This window comes from Apus apus, chromosome 6 (genome assembly GCF_020740795.1).
Source record: "Apus apus isolate bApuApu2 chromosome 6, bApuApu2.pri.cur, whole genome shotgun sequence".
Lineage (NCBI taxonomy): Eukaryota > Metazoa > Chordata > Aves > Apodiformes > Apodidae > Apus > Apus apus.
Genome location: NC_067287.1, coordinates 2749193 through 2765007, shown reverse-complemented (window position 1 = coordinate 2765007; position 15815 = coordinate 2749193). Strand labels below are relative to the sequence as shown.

At 41.0% G+C, this 15815-nt stretch overlaps 1 protein-coding gene across 2 annotated transcripts in view; it reads left to right on the top strand.

Moving 5' to 3' along the window:
* The first annotated feature begins 239 nt into the window (after positions 1–239).
* The window catches only part of ACVR2A (activin A receptor type 2A), a 62926-nt gene continuing 47350 nt past the window's right edge, over positions 240–15815 (top strand). For both annotated transcript variants that reach the window (XM_051623531.1, XM_051623530.1), the window contains exon 1: positions 240–1635. In XM_051623531.1, the coding sequence (XP_051479491.1) occupies positions 1581–1635 (55 nt within the window). In that variant the 5' untranslated portion in view covers positions 240–1580. The remainder of the gene's footprint in view (positions 1636–15815) is intronic.

Below are 15815 nucleotides of genomic sequence, written 5' to 3'. Positions count from 1 at the left end.
AGTTAGGGGAGAGGGTGCCCAGGGGGTTTCTCCCCTCTGGCCGGGGCCCGCCTGGTGCGCGGTGCGGGAGGCGGCAGGGGAAGGCGGCGGGAGCTCGGCAGGCTTTTCCTTCCCACCCCGGCCGCTTCTTACTCCTTTCTCTCAAAAGGAAAAAAAGAAAAAAAAAAAAAAAAGGAAACAAAAAAAAAAAGGCAAGACCTGGATTGGGGAGGGAGGGGGAAGAGGCGGGTGGTGGTGGTGGTGGTGGGGCGGGGGGGAAACGGGGCTGCCTCGGCTCTCCGTTTGAGCGGCTGCCGGAGGTGAGGCGAGAGGGAGAGATGTGCCGGTGAGGAGCCGGGAGAGGAGCCGGGAAGAGGAGGGTGCCTCGGGCAGAAGGCGCAGGGGCTGCTTCCCCCCGGCAGGAAGGGACCTGCCGGCCGAGCCAGCCACGGAGGCGGCCGCCGCATCCTCCCCGCGCTCGCCTCCTCCCTTCCCCAGCAGCTGAATCCTCCGGGAAGGAAGCACGGGCACTCAGGAGAGGAAGAAGGATTTGCCTCCCAAGAATATATCACCCTCCTCTCCCCAGCGGCTGGATACTGCTTGCCTTTTTTTTTTTTCCCCCCCCCTTTTCTTCTCCTTTCAGTCGCTCTTCAGTGTTTAAATACCAAATATAGCCTCTTGGGTGGGGGGGGAGGGGATGGAAATCTCGTAGAAGAATTTGAAATCTTGCTGGGATTCGGGAGTGCGGGTGTTGCACGGCCCGGGAGAAGGACCGAGGGGAGAAGGGGAGATGTGCGGCTCTCGCTGACTGAGATTTTTCCACTTTCCGGGAAGCCCGAAGGTTTGTTATCGGACTTGTTTCTCCCCTTTTTCCTCTTCTGGGTTACGCTAAATCCCTCAGCGTTATTTAAAAAACATAATAACAAAGCCAACAACAACAAAAAAAACAACAAACCGAAGTGTTGCCCACGTGTAGCTGGGGGCTTTCGTTTATTTTAAGGTAGTTTTCATCAAAGAAACGGACAAAACTGCCTCCCTTCACCCGAAGGCTTTTGAGGTGCGAGACTGAAATGGAGCTGCTTTTTTCCCAAACACTACGTGTTGTATAAGAGGAGCCGGGACAAAAACATCGTCTTTACTGATCACGATACGAGTCCCCGACCCTCAGCACCCACGAGGGATGCTTCAAGGAGCTTGATGTGGAAAAGCAAAGTTGGAGTGTCCTCAGAGACTTCGTCGTGTCCAGCGGCTTAATTGCGGACTGTGTTTTGTTTTTGTTTCTGTTTTTTTAAGTGGATTCGTAGCATACTTCTATGAATTAAATATTGCCACCGTTTGTACAGAAGCCAAATGACACCTGTGTGTTGAAACACCGTTCCAAATAGATCCATCCCTCAACCTGGATTCGCGCTAGAAAGCCGGAGGGAGGTCGTCAGTGTCTAAAGAAACCTGATTTTACTGTTTTATGAACATTTATCTGCTGCAGAAACGTTGCGATAGACTGCTTTGTAACGATTCAGCAAGAAGGGAGACTTTCCAGCTTGCAGGACCTAGGAAACTGGATACTTAAACTCACTTAAATGTTTTAACAGCGTTGGAAAATGGGAGCTGCTACTAAGTTGGCGTTCGCTGTTTTTCTTATCTCTTGTTCTTCAGGTAAGTGGATGTTCATGGTTTTGTCGCTTAAACGTGAGGCTTTGAGCTCAGCACTTGAAAGCTTGAGGCAAGTCTTGTCGATTAGTATGAACGACGAGAAGTCTTTTTTTCAGAGGGCAAATGTTTGGGGGTGGCGGTGACTGTAAAGGCAGGAGCTGTTTCCATCGTTTTTCTTCAAGATGTTCTAACGTGAGCACCTGAAACACGTGCAGCGCTTGGATTCCGGATCAATTGTCTGGAACAAATGTGGAGTCGTAACCACCTAGTGTCACGTACAGTAGTCTGGTAATGCAGTTAGTGGTGGTTCACGGTGTTACTTTAAATAAGAATACTCCTAACTTCAGTTAAATCTCTTATTCCGGCCCATTCACTGGTGAATGGCAGCCTTCATTAATGCCTCATTAGCCTAGAATAGGTGCTGCTCTGAAAGCATTAGCCCGTCCTTTAATGATAGTGAGGGGTGTGTGCATGTGCAGATGTTTGCACCGGATTAGGTTGAAAAGGCAAACTTTCCGGTTCTAAGCAAGAATTTGTATTTTGCTACTCAACACGTCACTGCCTAGTAGTGGAAAAAACAAACAAACAAAAAAAAACCTACTCCTTTTTTTCCTTCAAAACGGCAGAAGTTGGGTTTCAAACGCCAGCTCTTGGGTCCTGAGAAGCCAGGGAGGTGTGAGGAGTTTCCCACGCTTCTCTAGGAGGAAAATGGTTATGGAAGCAACCAGTGGTTGGGAGAACTGTTGGTGCGTTGCTGCTGGAAACTCCTATCAGTGTCACAAAAAACCCTGTTCTGAGCTCTGTGTCGGATCTGGTGTTGGTTTACATGGCAAGCCTGGCATTTTCTACTCAAGCTTCGAATGTGCCTGTTGGTCTGTGTAGGTTTGGAGACAATTCTTAGATTTCCTGCACGGTCTGCACAGGTGTAGTCGTGTATCAGTTTGAGAGCTGGTAAAGTGCTCCGTTCTCCAGTGCAAGGCAGCAGTGAGATCCGTATAACAATGCCTTTAAAATCTCGGTGTTATAATGTACAGGATTTTGCTGAACAGGACGTTTTCTTGTGGTTAGTAAATGGGTAGTCTAGTCTTGTGTCTGTAGCGGTATCGATCAGTTCCGTGTGCGCTAAGTGTGCTGTGAAATGGCGAGCGCTGCCAGAAATAAACAACAAAAAAACCCTTTCTCTTTTAACTTGGGAAAGGACAGAGCAGGTTAAGGACAGGCAGAGGTGTTGTGTGTTTTTGGTTTTGTTGATGGCTTTTTTTTTTTTCTTATTAGGTACATCATTTATTCCTCTCTTGAAACAAAACACCAATTCTTCTCGCAGTTTTGTCTTGCGGTAGAAGACGTGTCTTTCATCTTCTTCTAACACCTTGTTTTTAAGTTACTCGAGGAATATTTTCTTTAGGGAAACTTATTTACCTCCCCCTCGCCCCCCGATAGTTTCTGAAAGACACGGTGCCATGTGCTCTTCATGTCTGTTTCTCCCTTCCACGTCCTTCTCTTAAGATTCTTTTGCCTAGAGCACAGAATAGCGATCTTGTTGACATTACCTATCCTGCTTATTAAAAAGAACGGTTAAGCAACAAAAGCCCTCTTTCCTTTAGCATTTCTTGCTCAGGTTGTTCCTGGTAAGGCAAGATGAATGTTTCTCTTGCCTGTGAAGGTGGAATTAATCTTTGCTAAATGAGCAGGAAACTGGCTGCAGTTCGGACTGCTTCTCATGTTAATGATATTGTTTAGTGGTTATTCAGTATTACACACTTAAGTGTTCCGGTATTTAACAATTATTAAACTATTTTCTGCTCACCTAAAATTCTAGAGTATCTGCAGTCCTGGTGTAGGTCTAAAAAGAAATTAATTCAACAGTAAGCTTTTGTTTTTACGATCAAAATTCAAAGATTATGTAAGCTTTTAGCACGAAGTACAGGCATTTTGTTAAGTGGTGTTTCTTCCCGTTACTGTGACTTGTTTTGGTTTGAAATCATACCTGATCAATTGATTCCAACATAATCAGAAGTAGCTTCCATTTTAGCTTTCAGTCTGAAAAAAGTCTGCCCAGGCTATATATTAAATAATATTGGCAATGGTTGAAAAAAATCCTAGAGTTTAGGTGAAAGATGTCTGGTTTGGTGTGTTGTGTTTTTTTTTTCACCAGTATGTAGTCTCCATCTACTCTTGAGTATGTGTGTTGGGGAGTGGGGATGTTGGTTGTCTGTATTTATTAATTCATGTTTACACGGAGCTATTTTCTGCAGTTGTTTATGTAGCCGGTTCTTTAAATAGGTGAAAATATTGTGGGTCTTTTCTACGTGGTGTGTGTGGAAACGCTCTTACAGTTGAGGGCATTTTAGTTTGCTCTCTGTGAGCTGCTATCCTGTAAATGCACTTCAGTTGGATAGGAATTGCCAGTGAATATAATAGACTGTGCTAAGGGAGTGAAAATATTTCCCCTTTCTGACTAAGATATTTGAAAAAGAGCATCTGTGTTGGATAAAAGTGGGTGTCGGTTTGCAGCCATTTATATTAATTTGAAAAAATGAGATGAATTAACTAAACATGAGAACAAAGTGCCCGTGTCGAGGTTCTCCATGGGCCCTTTAATATGCTTCTTATCTAAACCCATGTATTTTTGATGTGATAAAGAACAGAAGATACTGAAGTAATATTAAAATATTTAGGAGCAATTTAATGTGTTCCTTTGCCTCTCCTGTAGGTGAGGCAAAGTTGTAGGTGAACATAAAAAAAAAAAAGTAAAAAAAGAACATCAAAGTTCATCAAAGAACACTTCTCTTCAGATACTGTCCATGTTCTCCACTCCCCCAAGGAAGTCTGTTCTTGTGTCCTCCAGTTTTCGTGATTGCTGCATTACACTTGATGAAATTTCAGGAACAGAGACACTCTACTTTCATAGTTTTCTGTATGTTTCAGAATACATATCCTATGCAGCTGAAGATGTGGGAGTTGTTGAAGTAGTGGATTATCTTTAATAAAAATCTTCTGTTGTGGGTGCTGTAGTTTTTAACATCTTAGGGTTCCTTTTGGTGCTGTTACACTCCGTTATGTCCCAAAACATCATCTCTTCTGAACTACCAGCTCCGTCTTTGGTACCTGAGCAGTCCATCACCAAAATAGTTCTGCAGCTTCAAGTCTCTTCTAGGGGACAAGACCCACTTTTGCTAAAATCACTTAAGGCTCAATTAACGCTAAAAATCACCAAAGTAGAAGGGAAAACGTCAGGAAAGTCTTTGTCCTCTCTTTATTTCCTAATGCTAGATCATTCTCAAGCTACTCAGAAGATCCTGAGTAATTCTGCTAAAGGAAATGGCATGTGACAGATACCTTTGTAGTTGAACTAGGATTTTCACTGCATGGGAAACGTTTTATTCTTTGCTTTTTAATTTTTTTTCCTTCTATCTCACACCAGTTTTTACCAGGGAATATGATCTTTTACGTCTATTTTTTTCCACCTGAAAAAAGTAGAACTGTAAAGCCCAAGATAGTACTGCAGCTTCAGAAGCTGGTTAGTTGTTCTGAAGGAATTAAAGGGTGGGAGCTGAGACTTTTTTATTCACTTTTACTAGTGTAACGTTATTTTTGACTGTCCTTTCTTAATTTGGTAGCACTTGAAAATCCTGCCAGAGGTATAGGAGTATTGTTTGTGAAATTGTCTCTGAGGGTACATCCTCTGCAAGCTGTCTATGATTGTGTTTGAACTCTAATCACTTTATTGCACAGGCACAGCAATAAAACTCATTAGACTTAGTACTGCTTTTAAAGTAAAACCCTGCTTAAGGTTCTTTTTATAAGAGTGTACACTTTTCTGTATGAAGTGTGTTGTTAGTGGGTGTTGCCCCATGTCTCTTGATGTTGCTGTTGAGAGCAGGACTTGTAAACCTACTTGAATACTGCTTTCAAGCGTGTATACGTTGACATGGATGTAAATGTTCTGTAGTTTACAAAGTTCCGTAGCTCCAGGTTGATGTTATAACGTTGATTACAGATGAGAATTCTGTTACTAATTCTATGTAATCTGTTAATACTTAACAAGTTACAACCCCTGAATCTGCTGCGCTATCTGAAGTAGCTGCATTTGTGTGTTAATGCAATATTAGAACATGTAAGTATAGGTCGAATAAAACCCTGCATGACTAATGTTTCTGGAGAAATGCTGCTGTCATGGGTTTATTTGTGTTCTACCTTTCAGACAAGTCTTTCCTCCTAGAAAAAGCTTGTCCTCCAATACTGGATGTTGTGTAAGTTGGTGGGGGGAGATGTTTTGTGTGAGGGGAAAGCAGTTTTCTGCTGTATGGAAGTGCAAGAAGGTGATTACTGCTATAACGAGCAATAGCTGTAAGCTGGTTTTAATGGAGAGTGTTTGAATGCCATTTCCTTTTACCCCCACCTTTCTGGAATTTGCAGGCAAAACTGTTTTGATCATGGCTTTGGATTATTTGCAAATGAAGATAGACAGAATCTATCTTCCTCCCCTGCCATTGAACTGTAGAGGTTCGTTTTTGTCATATCATTAGCTTTTAGGAAAGGAGAAAAAACATAATGGTAACTCCAGTGTTTTTCATTTTTACCGATTCTGTCTTCCAACCTTTTATACTTCTGGCTTTAGCAGTGTGTAGCTTTCAACTCCCGTAGCTTGTTTCTCTTTGCCATTAGAATACAGTTGTATTTCAAATCATCTTTGTGAAGTTCACAGTGTCTGGATCTCTTAAAGGATGGTAGTAACATTTTCTTTATTCACAGACAAATGCAGTGGACACAATGTGCAAAAGATTTGGAGACCTAGATGATTTGGTGCTTACCCTTGGGAAATAATCTGGATCATAATCATTGTAACATGGGCTGTAAAAAAGATAGAGGTTGACAAAGAATCTGATTGTGGAAGAGATTTCTTGGTGAAAGGGAGATGCATTTCCACCAGTTAATTAACAGAAAGCAGATTAATGCAAATGTCTGCTCTAGCTGGTTGGTAGAATACATGGTCTGTTAGCTATCTGATGTTCCTGAAAATGAGAACTCTTTAAAAAGATCAAGAAAATTGCTAATTTTTTAGCCAAGTTCTTGTGTGATGAAATCTTAATGTGTTTTTGTTGCCTTGGTGCTTAAAATGCAGCACATCTTATTTCCTGTTACTTCCACGTGGAAATAGGAGTGTTATTGGATGCCAGTGACTTTATGTGGCACCTTATCTTCTCTTCCCTCTACCGTCTGTGTGGTGGTGGAGGTTTTTTTCTTAGAATCAGTTTGTGACTACGGTGCCTAACAGCAGAGCATATTTAGGCTTAATCCTACAGAAAATGAGTATTTACTGCCATATTGTTTACATTGCATATCTTTGTGGCTAAGAATCCCCAGTGTACATCAGATACTTCAAAAACTTCAATTGTTGATGGAAAGAGAACAGAGAAGAGTTTATCCACTGCAGTAATTATTGCTAAGGCTCCATTCCTTAGTAGTTTCACAGTACGTAACCCTTGAAGAAAGAGGTCAACGTTCATGGGTGTCTTTTGAATTTCCTAGTTAAAGCTGTAACTGGAAGAAAGGAGGTCTGGTTAGAAAAAAAAATAAAAATAGGCAATTCACTCACTCACTGAAGACATAAATCTTTGGTTTTGTGGTTAGATGTATTTGGAGATGAAGGAAGTGTTTGGGAAGACTACCTGCTCTTGCAGCCAGAAGCAGATGGAGGTAGCACTAGTCCTGTTGTTGGGATGGGACCTGCTGCTGAGGCTGGGTGCTGAAGGTGGAAAGTATTTCTTTGTACCCACTTCTAGTTAGCTGCTGTCTCAATGAACTGAATTGCTTTGGATAGTTCAGTGAAAGAATGAACCCTCTTTCTTCATCTTTCTTCTGTTTGATGATTCTCCCAAGTAATTCCCATTTGCTGGTAGTCAAAGAAGGATGAGCAGGATTTGCCTTCTTGTCTTTGTCATTGACTCCTAATTCTTTGTGATGACTCCTAATGAACTGTGCTGCTCCTGCTTTCAGGCAGACCCTTTGTTACGGAGAAAACAAGCAAGTGTCAGACTTACAAAACAAGCAAGTGTCAGACTTACAGTGCAATTGGTGCCAGCACAGGTCCAAGGGACAGCCATGTAGCCTAAAATCTTGGTGAACTCATTGTGTAGCAGTTCAAGAACAGGAACACTTGTGTAGATGGCCTGCTCAATGTTTCATTGTTTTCTGAGGGTAAATTAAATACTACTGAATTCTAAAAGCTTTCATTCTGATAGAATTGATATTCTTGCATCTTACTGGTATTTCTGGTTAAATTGGCACAAGATAATCTGTTTCCATCAAAATTTAGTTGGTCCAAAATTGTAATTACTTTCAGTGTTATCCTGGAGTTACACACCAAGAAGGCTTGTAAGTAACTATTAAGCTACATTGACTTGGCCTTTGTATGATGTTGAGTACCTTTAGTTGGCAAGAAGGCTGTGTGTTGTTGAAGTAATGTAAATGGCTCTTTTTGAGATTCCTTATTCTGTTCAGGTGTAATTTGTGTTTTTAAGGATTTCTGTGAAGCTGTAATTGGGTTGTAATTCAATTCAAAATGCTGAAACCAAAATGTAATTAAAAGCAAACCCCTCTATACTGAGATGGGTATATAAGAAATGCCAAGGTATATTTTTTTTGTTTTGTAACTCTTTTATTGCAAGAGGGAAACATTGCCTGCAGTTAGTGAATTGAACTGACTCAAAGGCCAGATGCTTAGGAAGAATCAACATTTTCTAAGTGCTAAATCTTAGCTAAAATGAAGAACAGGAATATCTCTCAAACTCTTGTTTTCTGAACTTTGAGATAGTTACCAACTAAGCTGAAATGAAGAAAACGAACCCTGTTTTGTGTTTACAAACAGTAGGTGTTGCTTTCTAATCTCATTTGACCGTTCCCACAACAGGGAAGAGTTAAGTTTACTCTTTTAATTGTTATCATTGACACAGTTTAAAAGTAAAACCTGAAAGGTTACTTAAGAATCCTATTTCATTTAAAGGTTTGACTTTCAGAAAGTATCTGTGTGTTATTTTTAAAACTGGGAATAAGAATCTGTACTGCTGGGAATTTTGTTGCTTTTCTGTAGCTTTAAGACTTTGTGTCTTCCTTTCCTGAATGGAATGTGTTCAGTGTATTGTCATTTCACCAGAAAAGAGTGGGGGTTTTAAAAATATTTTTTTAAAGGATTAGCTGTAGCCTTGTAGAATGCTTTAGAGATGGTCCTTGGTGTTTTGTTGGTTTTTTGTGTGGGTTGGTTTTTGTTTTGTTTTGTATTTTTTAATGTTTCTGAACTGCTTAGTGAAATGAGACTGCAGAGTGAACACAACAGCTAACTGCTATTGCAGTCCTGATACTGTTTTAACTGGTGCCAACTGGTGTCTAAGGAGATGACATGCAAGCACAGTGTGAGGCAGGGGGCCAGTGCCAGGAGGCTGCACAGTCAAGACTGTTCTACAATTCCTGCAGCTTCAGCACTTCCGTGTGCTCTCATCTTGTACCTGAGAGCATGGAGTATATACCATCACAAAGCCCTGAAAGCATTGGAATGATTTACACTGGGTTACATCTGAGCTTTTTAAGTATTTTGGATGTTCTAACTGAAAAACTTACCACTTACATCAGAAATCAAACCAACTTATAACCTGCTTTGGGGCCAGAAGAGGGATCCCGTGGAGCCGTGAGGAGGAGGTCCAGTGGTAAAGCACTGTGGAGTGGATATGCTCAGTCTATGACATGAAGCCTAAGGGCCAGTCCCTGGGCCTGATGTGATCCCCAGTATAGATGTGTGCTTTGAAGAAGATATGTTTGCTTCGTGTTTAAAGCATAGATCCATTTGAGTCATCAGATGATCTTCTCCAGCATGATGCTCAGAGCAATGTATTGTCCACCAGACCTCCAGGTTCCTCTCAGCAGAGCTGCTCCCTAGTCTGACAGTCACTTCTTGTACTGATGCAGAGGGTGCTCTGTCCAGCAGTGCAGGACTTCACATTTGTCCTTGTTGCATTTCATGAGGGTCCTGCTGGCCCACTCCTCTAGTCTGTGTATGTCCTTCTGAGTGACATCCCTGCTGTTGAGTACCCCAATCTCTGGCAGTATCTGCAAATGCACAGAGGTGGCCTACACTACCTCCAGCCACTGATAAAGGTATGGAACAGGATGGGTCCTAGGGCAGGCCCTTGGGGGACTCTCCTTGTGACACTTGGCATCCTGCTATGGGCCTGTTACTACAGTGAGTGGTTTGGTTCCAGTCACATGCTGGTTGTTATCTTGAGCGTATTTGATAGGTGGAATAGGTGATTCTGTCTTCATTTCAGCAGCTTCCTTCCTTTTGGTGGCTTACAAACTTGTGATTCAGACATTTTTGTGTAACTGAAGCTGTAGTAACATTACCTTATTTTTTCAGGTTCAGAGTTCTTATCTAGATAATGTTAATCTCTAGTCTTTAAATAGTGCCTAAATGATCATCGTGTTCTTTATTCTGTCAACTCTAGCTTGAATCCTTGGATTTCAATATCAACATATCTTTGAAATTTAATCTAGTTTTAAAGCTAATTTAAAAAATATAACCAATTGTTTTATCAAGCCTTCTAACATGAAAAACTGTTTTCTTCTAGGAGTTTTGGGGAAAAGACACATTAACAGGGAAGTGGTTTCATTTTGTTGTTTAGTTTTAGTGTTAAGTGTATGAGACAAAATTAAACTTTGCATTAAGTGACTGTTAATTTTAGAATTGTTGGTAGTGTTTGTCAGTAGAGGGTACAGAGAGTTCTCTAGCTCATAGCAATTATACAATAGAAGCGTTTACTTTATTTTCATGTTTCATGATTGAAAAACATTTAGGCTGTGAAAGTTGCAAAAATTTTATAGTGCACACAGTTGTTTGAATTACTGCACTTTTTATGATAAACAGTATTTTTTCATCAATTACAAAGCAGAGAGAAAACCACTGGTTAATATTCTCATTTTAACTCTCTGATCTTTAAATTTAGAAAGGATCTGTTTTGCACATTATCTCTAGGCATAATTATATTTAATTTAACCCAAAGCCTATCAAAAAGGTTGTCTTAAACGCCTTTAAAAACATTATAGTTTGGTTACATTTCATGTAGCTTCAGGTTGTGGCACATACTGGAGGGGACAGATGCCAGTAAATGAAACCTCATCTAACCTTGCCTATTTAGAACAATACAAATCAGTAGTAAGCTCTTAATTAGTTTATATGTGCCACATATGTACTAAGAGCAAGATCTGGAGTCAGAAATAATTTGTGAGAAGGTTATTTAAAACCAAAAGATGGTTTTGCTCCCATCCCTGCCCCAAAAGAAATTCCTCCCGCCCCAAATAAAACAACAATCCCAAACTCAGTAGTGAGGGGTGACTTACTGGCACTCCGGGGAACTTCTAATAAAAAAACAACAAACTGGACAGTTTGGTCAGTCTTCTGTTTCTGCTCACTTGAAAAAATACTGAATCACATCCTACTATGCCAGAGGCTTTCAGAGAAGCCAAGAATGCTGAGGTCCCACTTTTTATTCCAGTGCAAATGGAGTGGATCCCTTCTGAAAGAATCTTAATACTCCAGTGTGCATCTGTTCTTTTCCAGTGGCTTAAAAATACCCTGATGGGTGGCAAATAAAGTAAAATTCAGTTCAGTTGCCTTTTGTCCTCTCTAAGACAAGTTGAACTTAAATCCCCCTTTTGTCTCCCAGAAGTGATGAATGATTATTTCTGTAAAGCATTACTCTTTAAAACAAATACTGGGTTTGTTTGTGGTTTTTTGCAGGGTTGTTAGTTGTTGTGTTGTTTTTTGTGGGGTTTTTTTTGTAAGGTAGTTGAGATGATTGGGTAAGTACATTTGAGTGTTATTTGGACCTATAGCAACCAGTGTTCTGGAGGTTTAGTTTGAGGAGGGAAAAAAATTTTCTCCTATCCCTTCCTTATCTTACTCTGTCCCGCCAGACTGTGTGAAGGCAGAAAGTGTTGTTCTTTTCTAGCATCCTTAGTATACTAAGTGGGTTTGAGAATGCCTACACAGAGCCTGTGTAGTAGATAATTTGCAAAAATAAAAATCAGTAATCCAGTTCTTTAAAGTAGGAAGAAATACGATTGGAAGGAGAATAATCTATGGCATAGCCTAAGGAGAGGCATCCTTCTAATGGCCTGTCATGAGGATTCAGCCATGGTTGTTGTTTGGGTATTGGTTTGTTTATGTGTGTTTTGTTCTTTATTTTAAATCTTGAGTCTAAAGAGTGATGAGAACATCGACCACGAGTGATGGTATTGATAATACTGTAACAATGTGTGAGAAAATAAATGGATTAATACTTAGATTTTATGTAATCAATTATGAGTAAATTTTAGAATTTGCTGAAACATCCTGTCTTACAATTTTGGAAGGAGAATGGTGCCTGATGGAGTGGGATGAGCTTTTTAGTTGGCAGTTGATGATTTTCTCGAACCTTGCGTTATGAAAATATTTTTTCTGAAATTTAATAATCCCAGAAGTTTTTATTTTAGCATTATGATAGATATTTTGGTGTTGGAAGCTCTTAATTTCAAAGCAAAGATGATGAATTATATCTGTGCATAGAAAGTATTGGTGGGGGTTTTTTAATTCAGAGTAATCACCATGGTCAACAACAAGTTCTGTGTAGTAGCACATCAACTCAGGCAGGTAAAATCTCCCCAGCTGAGAGCTAGCAGGCTTTTATGTGAGAGAAGAGGCCAATAACAAGTTTCCAGTTCTTCATATGTAAGAGTAAAAAATGTGTGGTTAGATTTGATAGACTTTCAGGCTACTTACATGCTGATAAAGTATGTTTTGGGGGAGCTTCAGCTGACCATCTGAACTCTTCTTCCCATTATCTTCTAGCCAAAGTCAATCTTTTTCTAAGAAAGTAGCTTATCTACAGCTTTAGTGCTTGTTTGACAAATCCATTATTCAAGCGTGGACTGACACGTTCACTGTGTATTGGGTAGAAAGCTTTGATAGGAACTCTTGGAACATTACTAATAAACTGCAAAATCCTTGTTTCGGGTAACAGTTGAGTGTCTAGCATGTCATGTTTTGCATGGTTCATAGTATTGCTGGACAGGATATTTGAGCAGAAAAAGTAATTTAGAAACAGATTTAGTAACGAAACTTACTCTGAGCAAGCAGGCATAAAACTTTATGTAAAAATTGGAAAAATTTAGATCCAAGCAGAGAACAGGCAGCACTCACAGAAGTGATGGGGGAAGAATGTAGGAGAGCTCCTTAAAATAAACAGATCTCATTTGATAATCATAGAATCATAGAATGGTTTGGGTTGGAAAGGACCTTAAAGATCATCTAGATCAACCCCCTTGCATGGGCAGGGACACCTCCCACTAGATCAGGTTGCTCCAAGCCCCATCCAGCCTGGCCTTTAACACTTCAGGGATGGGGCAGCCACAGCTTCCCTGGGCAACCTGTTCTAGTGTCTCACCATCCTTATAGCAAAAGTTTATTGCTATCGTCTTAACTGAAATCTCCCCTCTTCCAGTTTAGAACTGTTCCCTCTTATTCCTTCCCTTGTAAAAAGTCCATCCCCATCTTTCTTGTAGCTCTTTCAGGAACTGGAAGGTGCTCTAAGGTCTCCCCAAAGCCTTCTCTTCTCCAAGCTGAATAGCCCCAATTCACTCAGCCTGTCTTCATAAGAGAGGTGCTCCAGAATGCTTGAATGCACTGAATTCAAAGCACTAAACACAGCATCAAAAATTACATTACTGAAAATAGCCCATCTGGTGATTTTTACTTAACAGCTAAACAGCCATGTAGCAACTGGGTCCAGGATCCCCATCTCCCCAGGCTGAGAGGGCTCCATCTTAGGAGCATCTCCCAGTTTTCAGGGGAGTATGTAAGAACCAGACTATGTATCAGGAGCTTGTCATGGTGTTACTGTCATGAGTATGGGTATCTCTTAACACAAATGCACAAGCTGGTGGAACTAAGGCAGTCAGGAGTGTGGAGCAGTTATAAACAGTCATGGAATCAACAAGAGCCCATAAACCAGGGAAATCTTCCAGACAGCAGGGCACACTTCCTGAAAGAAGAGGTGTGGCTGTCTGCCAAGTCAGGATGAGTTTGTGGTACTTACAGCCCAGCTGCTGCCCCAGTCTTTGGGGTACCTACCCAAACTCATCATCCTTTTGTTACACTCTAGAGCGCAGGAAGCCTCAGGCCTTCATTAAGCTTTGTTCAGACATCATGCTACTTTTAACCTGCTCTGAAACTCTGCATGGGGACTTCTTTTGCATTAAGATCCAACGATGGGCAGCAAAATGAGAGATATGTCAGTTTCCAGTAGCTGTATTCTGAAATTCTAAATAAAACATTACTGGAAGTCCAGATTAGTTTCAGAAGCATGGAGGAACCTCACCCTAGGTGTTATATGAATCCTGTCATCTTTCTGTTTCTTCCAGCAATGATCTTCTGCAGCTCAGCCCAAAACCTGCCACTCTTTCAGGGAAGAAAGAAGCTAATGTTTGAAGGCTTGGGCTGCTATTTCCAGCATCCCCTTCCTTTGTCTGTTTCCAATTAACTATGATGTTTAAGTTGCTTTCTGCGTAAACAAAGCAGAATTTTGAAAGCCATTCTTCCCTGAGGTGATGGTTTCTGCTGAGGGCATCTAGGTTAGCGCAGTGACTTACTGCCACCAGAGAGACTTAAATCTATATTGTTTCTCTTTTCTGTCCACGTGTCCTCCAGGGAGGCTTTTCATTCCTCTCCTGGGAGCATAATATCCTTATTTACTGTTGCCAGCACACCCCACCCCTCCATCTCTGAAAAATGTTTGTCTTTTTGTTGCTGGAGTAGTTTTCTGGACTTTTAGGAACTTGAGTGTCTTACGAAGTCTGGTAAGTTCTGGAGGAAGGATGAGATAATGGCAGTGGAAGCAGAGAGACAAGATAGGTGCTTGTGAGGCCTCTGACTCTAACACTCCTCATAGCCTTTTCCAAGAAGATTCAGAACATCACATGCCGAACACACATTATTTCTTTTTGTTAGACTAGTCCTCAGCCAGCTTGGCACATTGGAACAGCTTATTTGTACAAGAGAGTAGGCAGGGCCCTGGTGGGATTGATGTGGGCTGCTGTGGAATTGCAGCTGCAGAGAGGCTGAGGCAAATGGAAGTGAATGACTCTAAAATTCCCTGGTCAGATGATCTTCAGCCCATTGTGGAATCTAACTGCTCTGAGGCTGACAAGGTAATTGAAGCCTGCGCCCCCTCTTCTTAACTGCTGAGCTTTTACACAAAAAAGCTTTTATGCGGAATTTCCAGTAGCTGTCTTCTGCTACACTGTGAGCTCTTCTCTAGTACAAGCATTCCTCAAAAAAAAAAAAATCTTAAGTGGATGGCCTCGAGCCTGGGAAGGATGGACTGGATGGAGGCATGAAGTCTAGAAATGGAACTTCTGTGGGCAGCAATTTCTGTTTGTGCTCTTGGTTCCTTACTGATGTGCTTAGGGCAACTCTCTGCTCTGTGGTTTGAAGTCCTGTATTTCTCCACTGACTGTACAGGGGAGTTGTGTCCCTAGGTTCACAGCATTGCCAATCTTGGTATCTCTGCATAAATAATGCTACAGTCAAATAAACAATGTAAGAGAAGAAACAAGGCAGTTTGAATGTTACATCCACCTTCGTTGTAGAACATTCCAGTTAAGTATATTCAGGATCAAGGTACATGTCAGTCTCTTGTTAAATTTGTTTTTTCAAGGAAGCTTTTTTAATAAGGAAACTAGATCAGAAAAGCCTGGGTTTCCCTGTGTTGTCTCTAGAACACCAGTGTTGCTTCTTCTGATAGGACAGAATAAACCACTCCTAAGAGCACTAAGCAGAACAGTTGAGTCATTGTTACTGTGTGGCCACTTATTTACTAAGTATCTGTTGGTTGTGTTGACTACCTGTAGGTAATCATTGTCCTGAAAAAAAAACACAAACCACAAACAAAACCAAAATGCAAATATTGTTCTTCTCATTTGAAAAGGCTACTCTCCTGTTGATCTTAGTGATGCAGCTTCTTACGTATTCATTTTAATACTCATTCACTACTGGGAAAGAAGCACATTGACAAACAAGATAGGAGAATTCCCCCGTAAGTTGGTTTTGGGGTTTTTTTGCAATTGTGATGCTTTGATGTTTTTCTGGTCTGCCA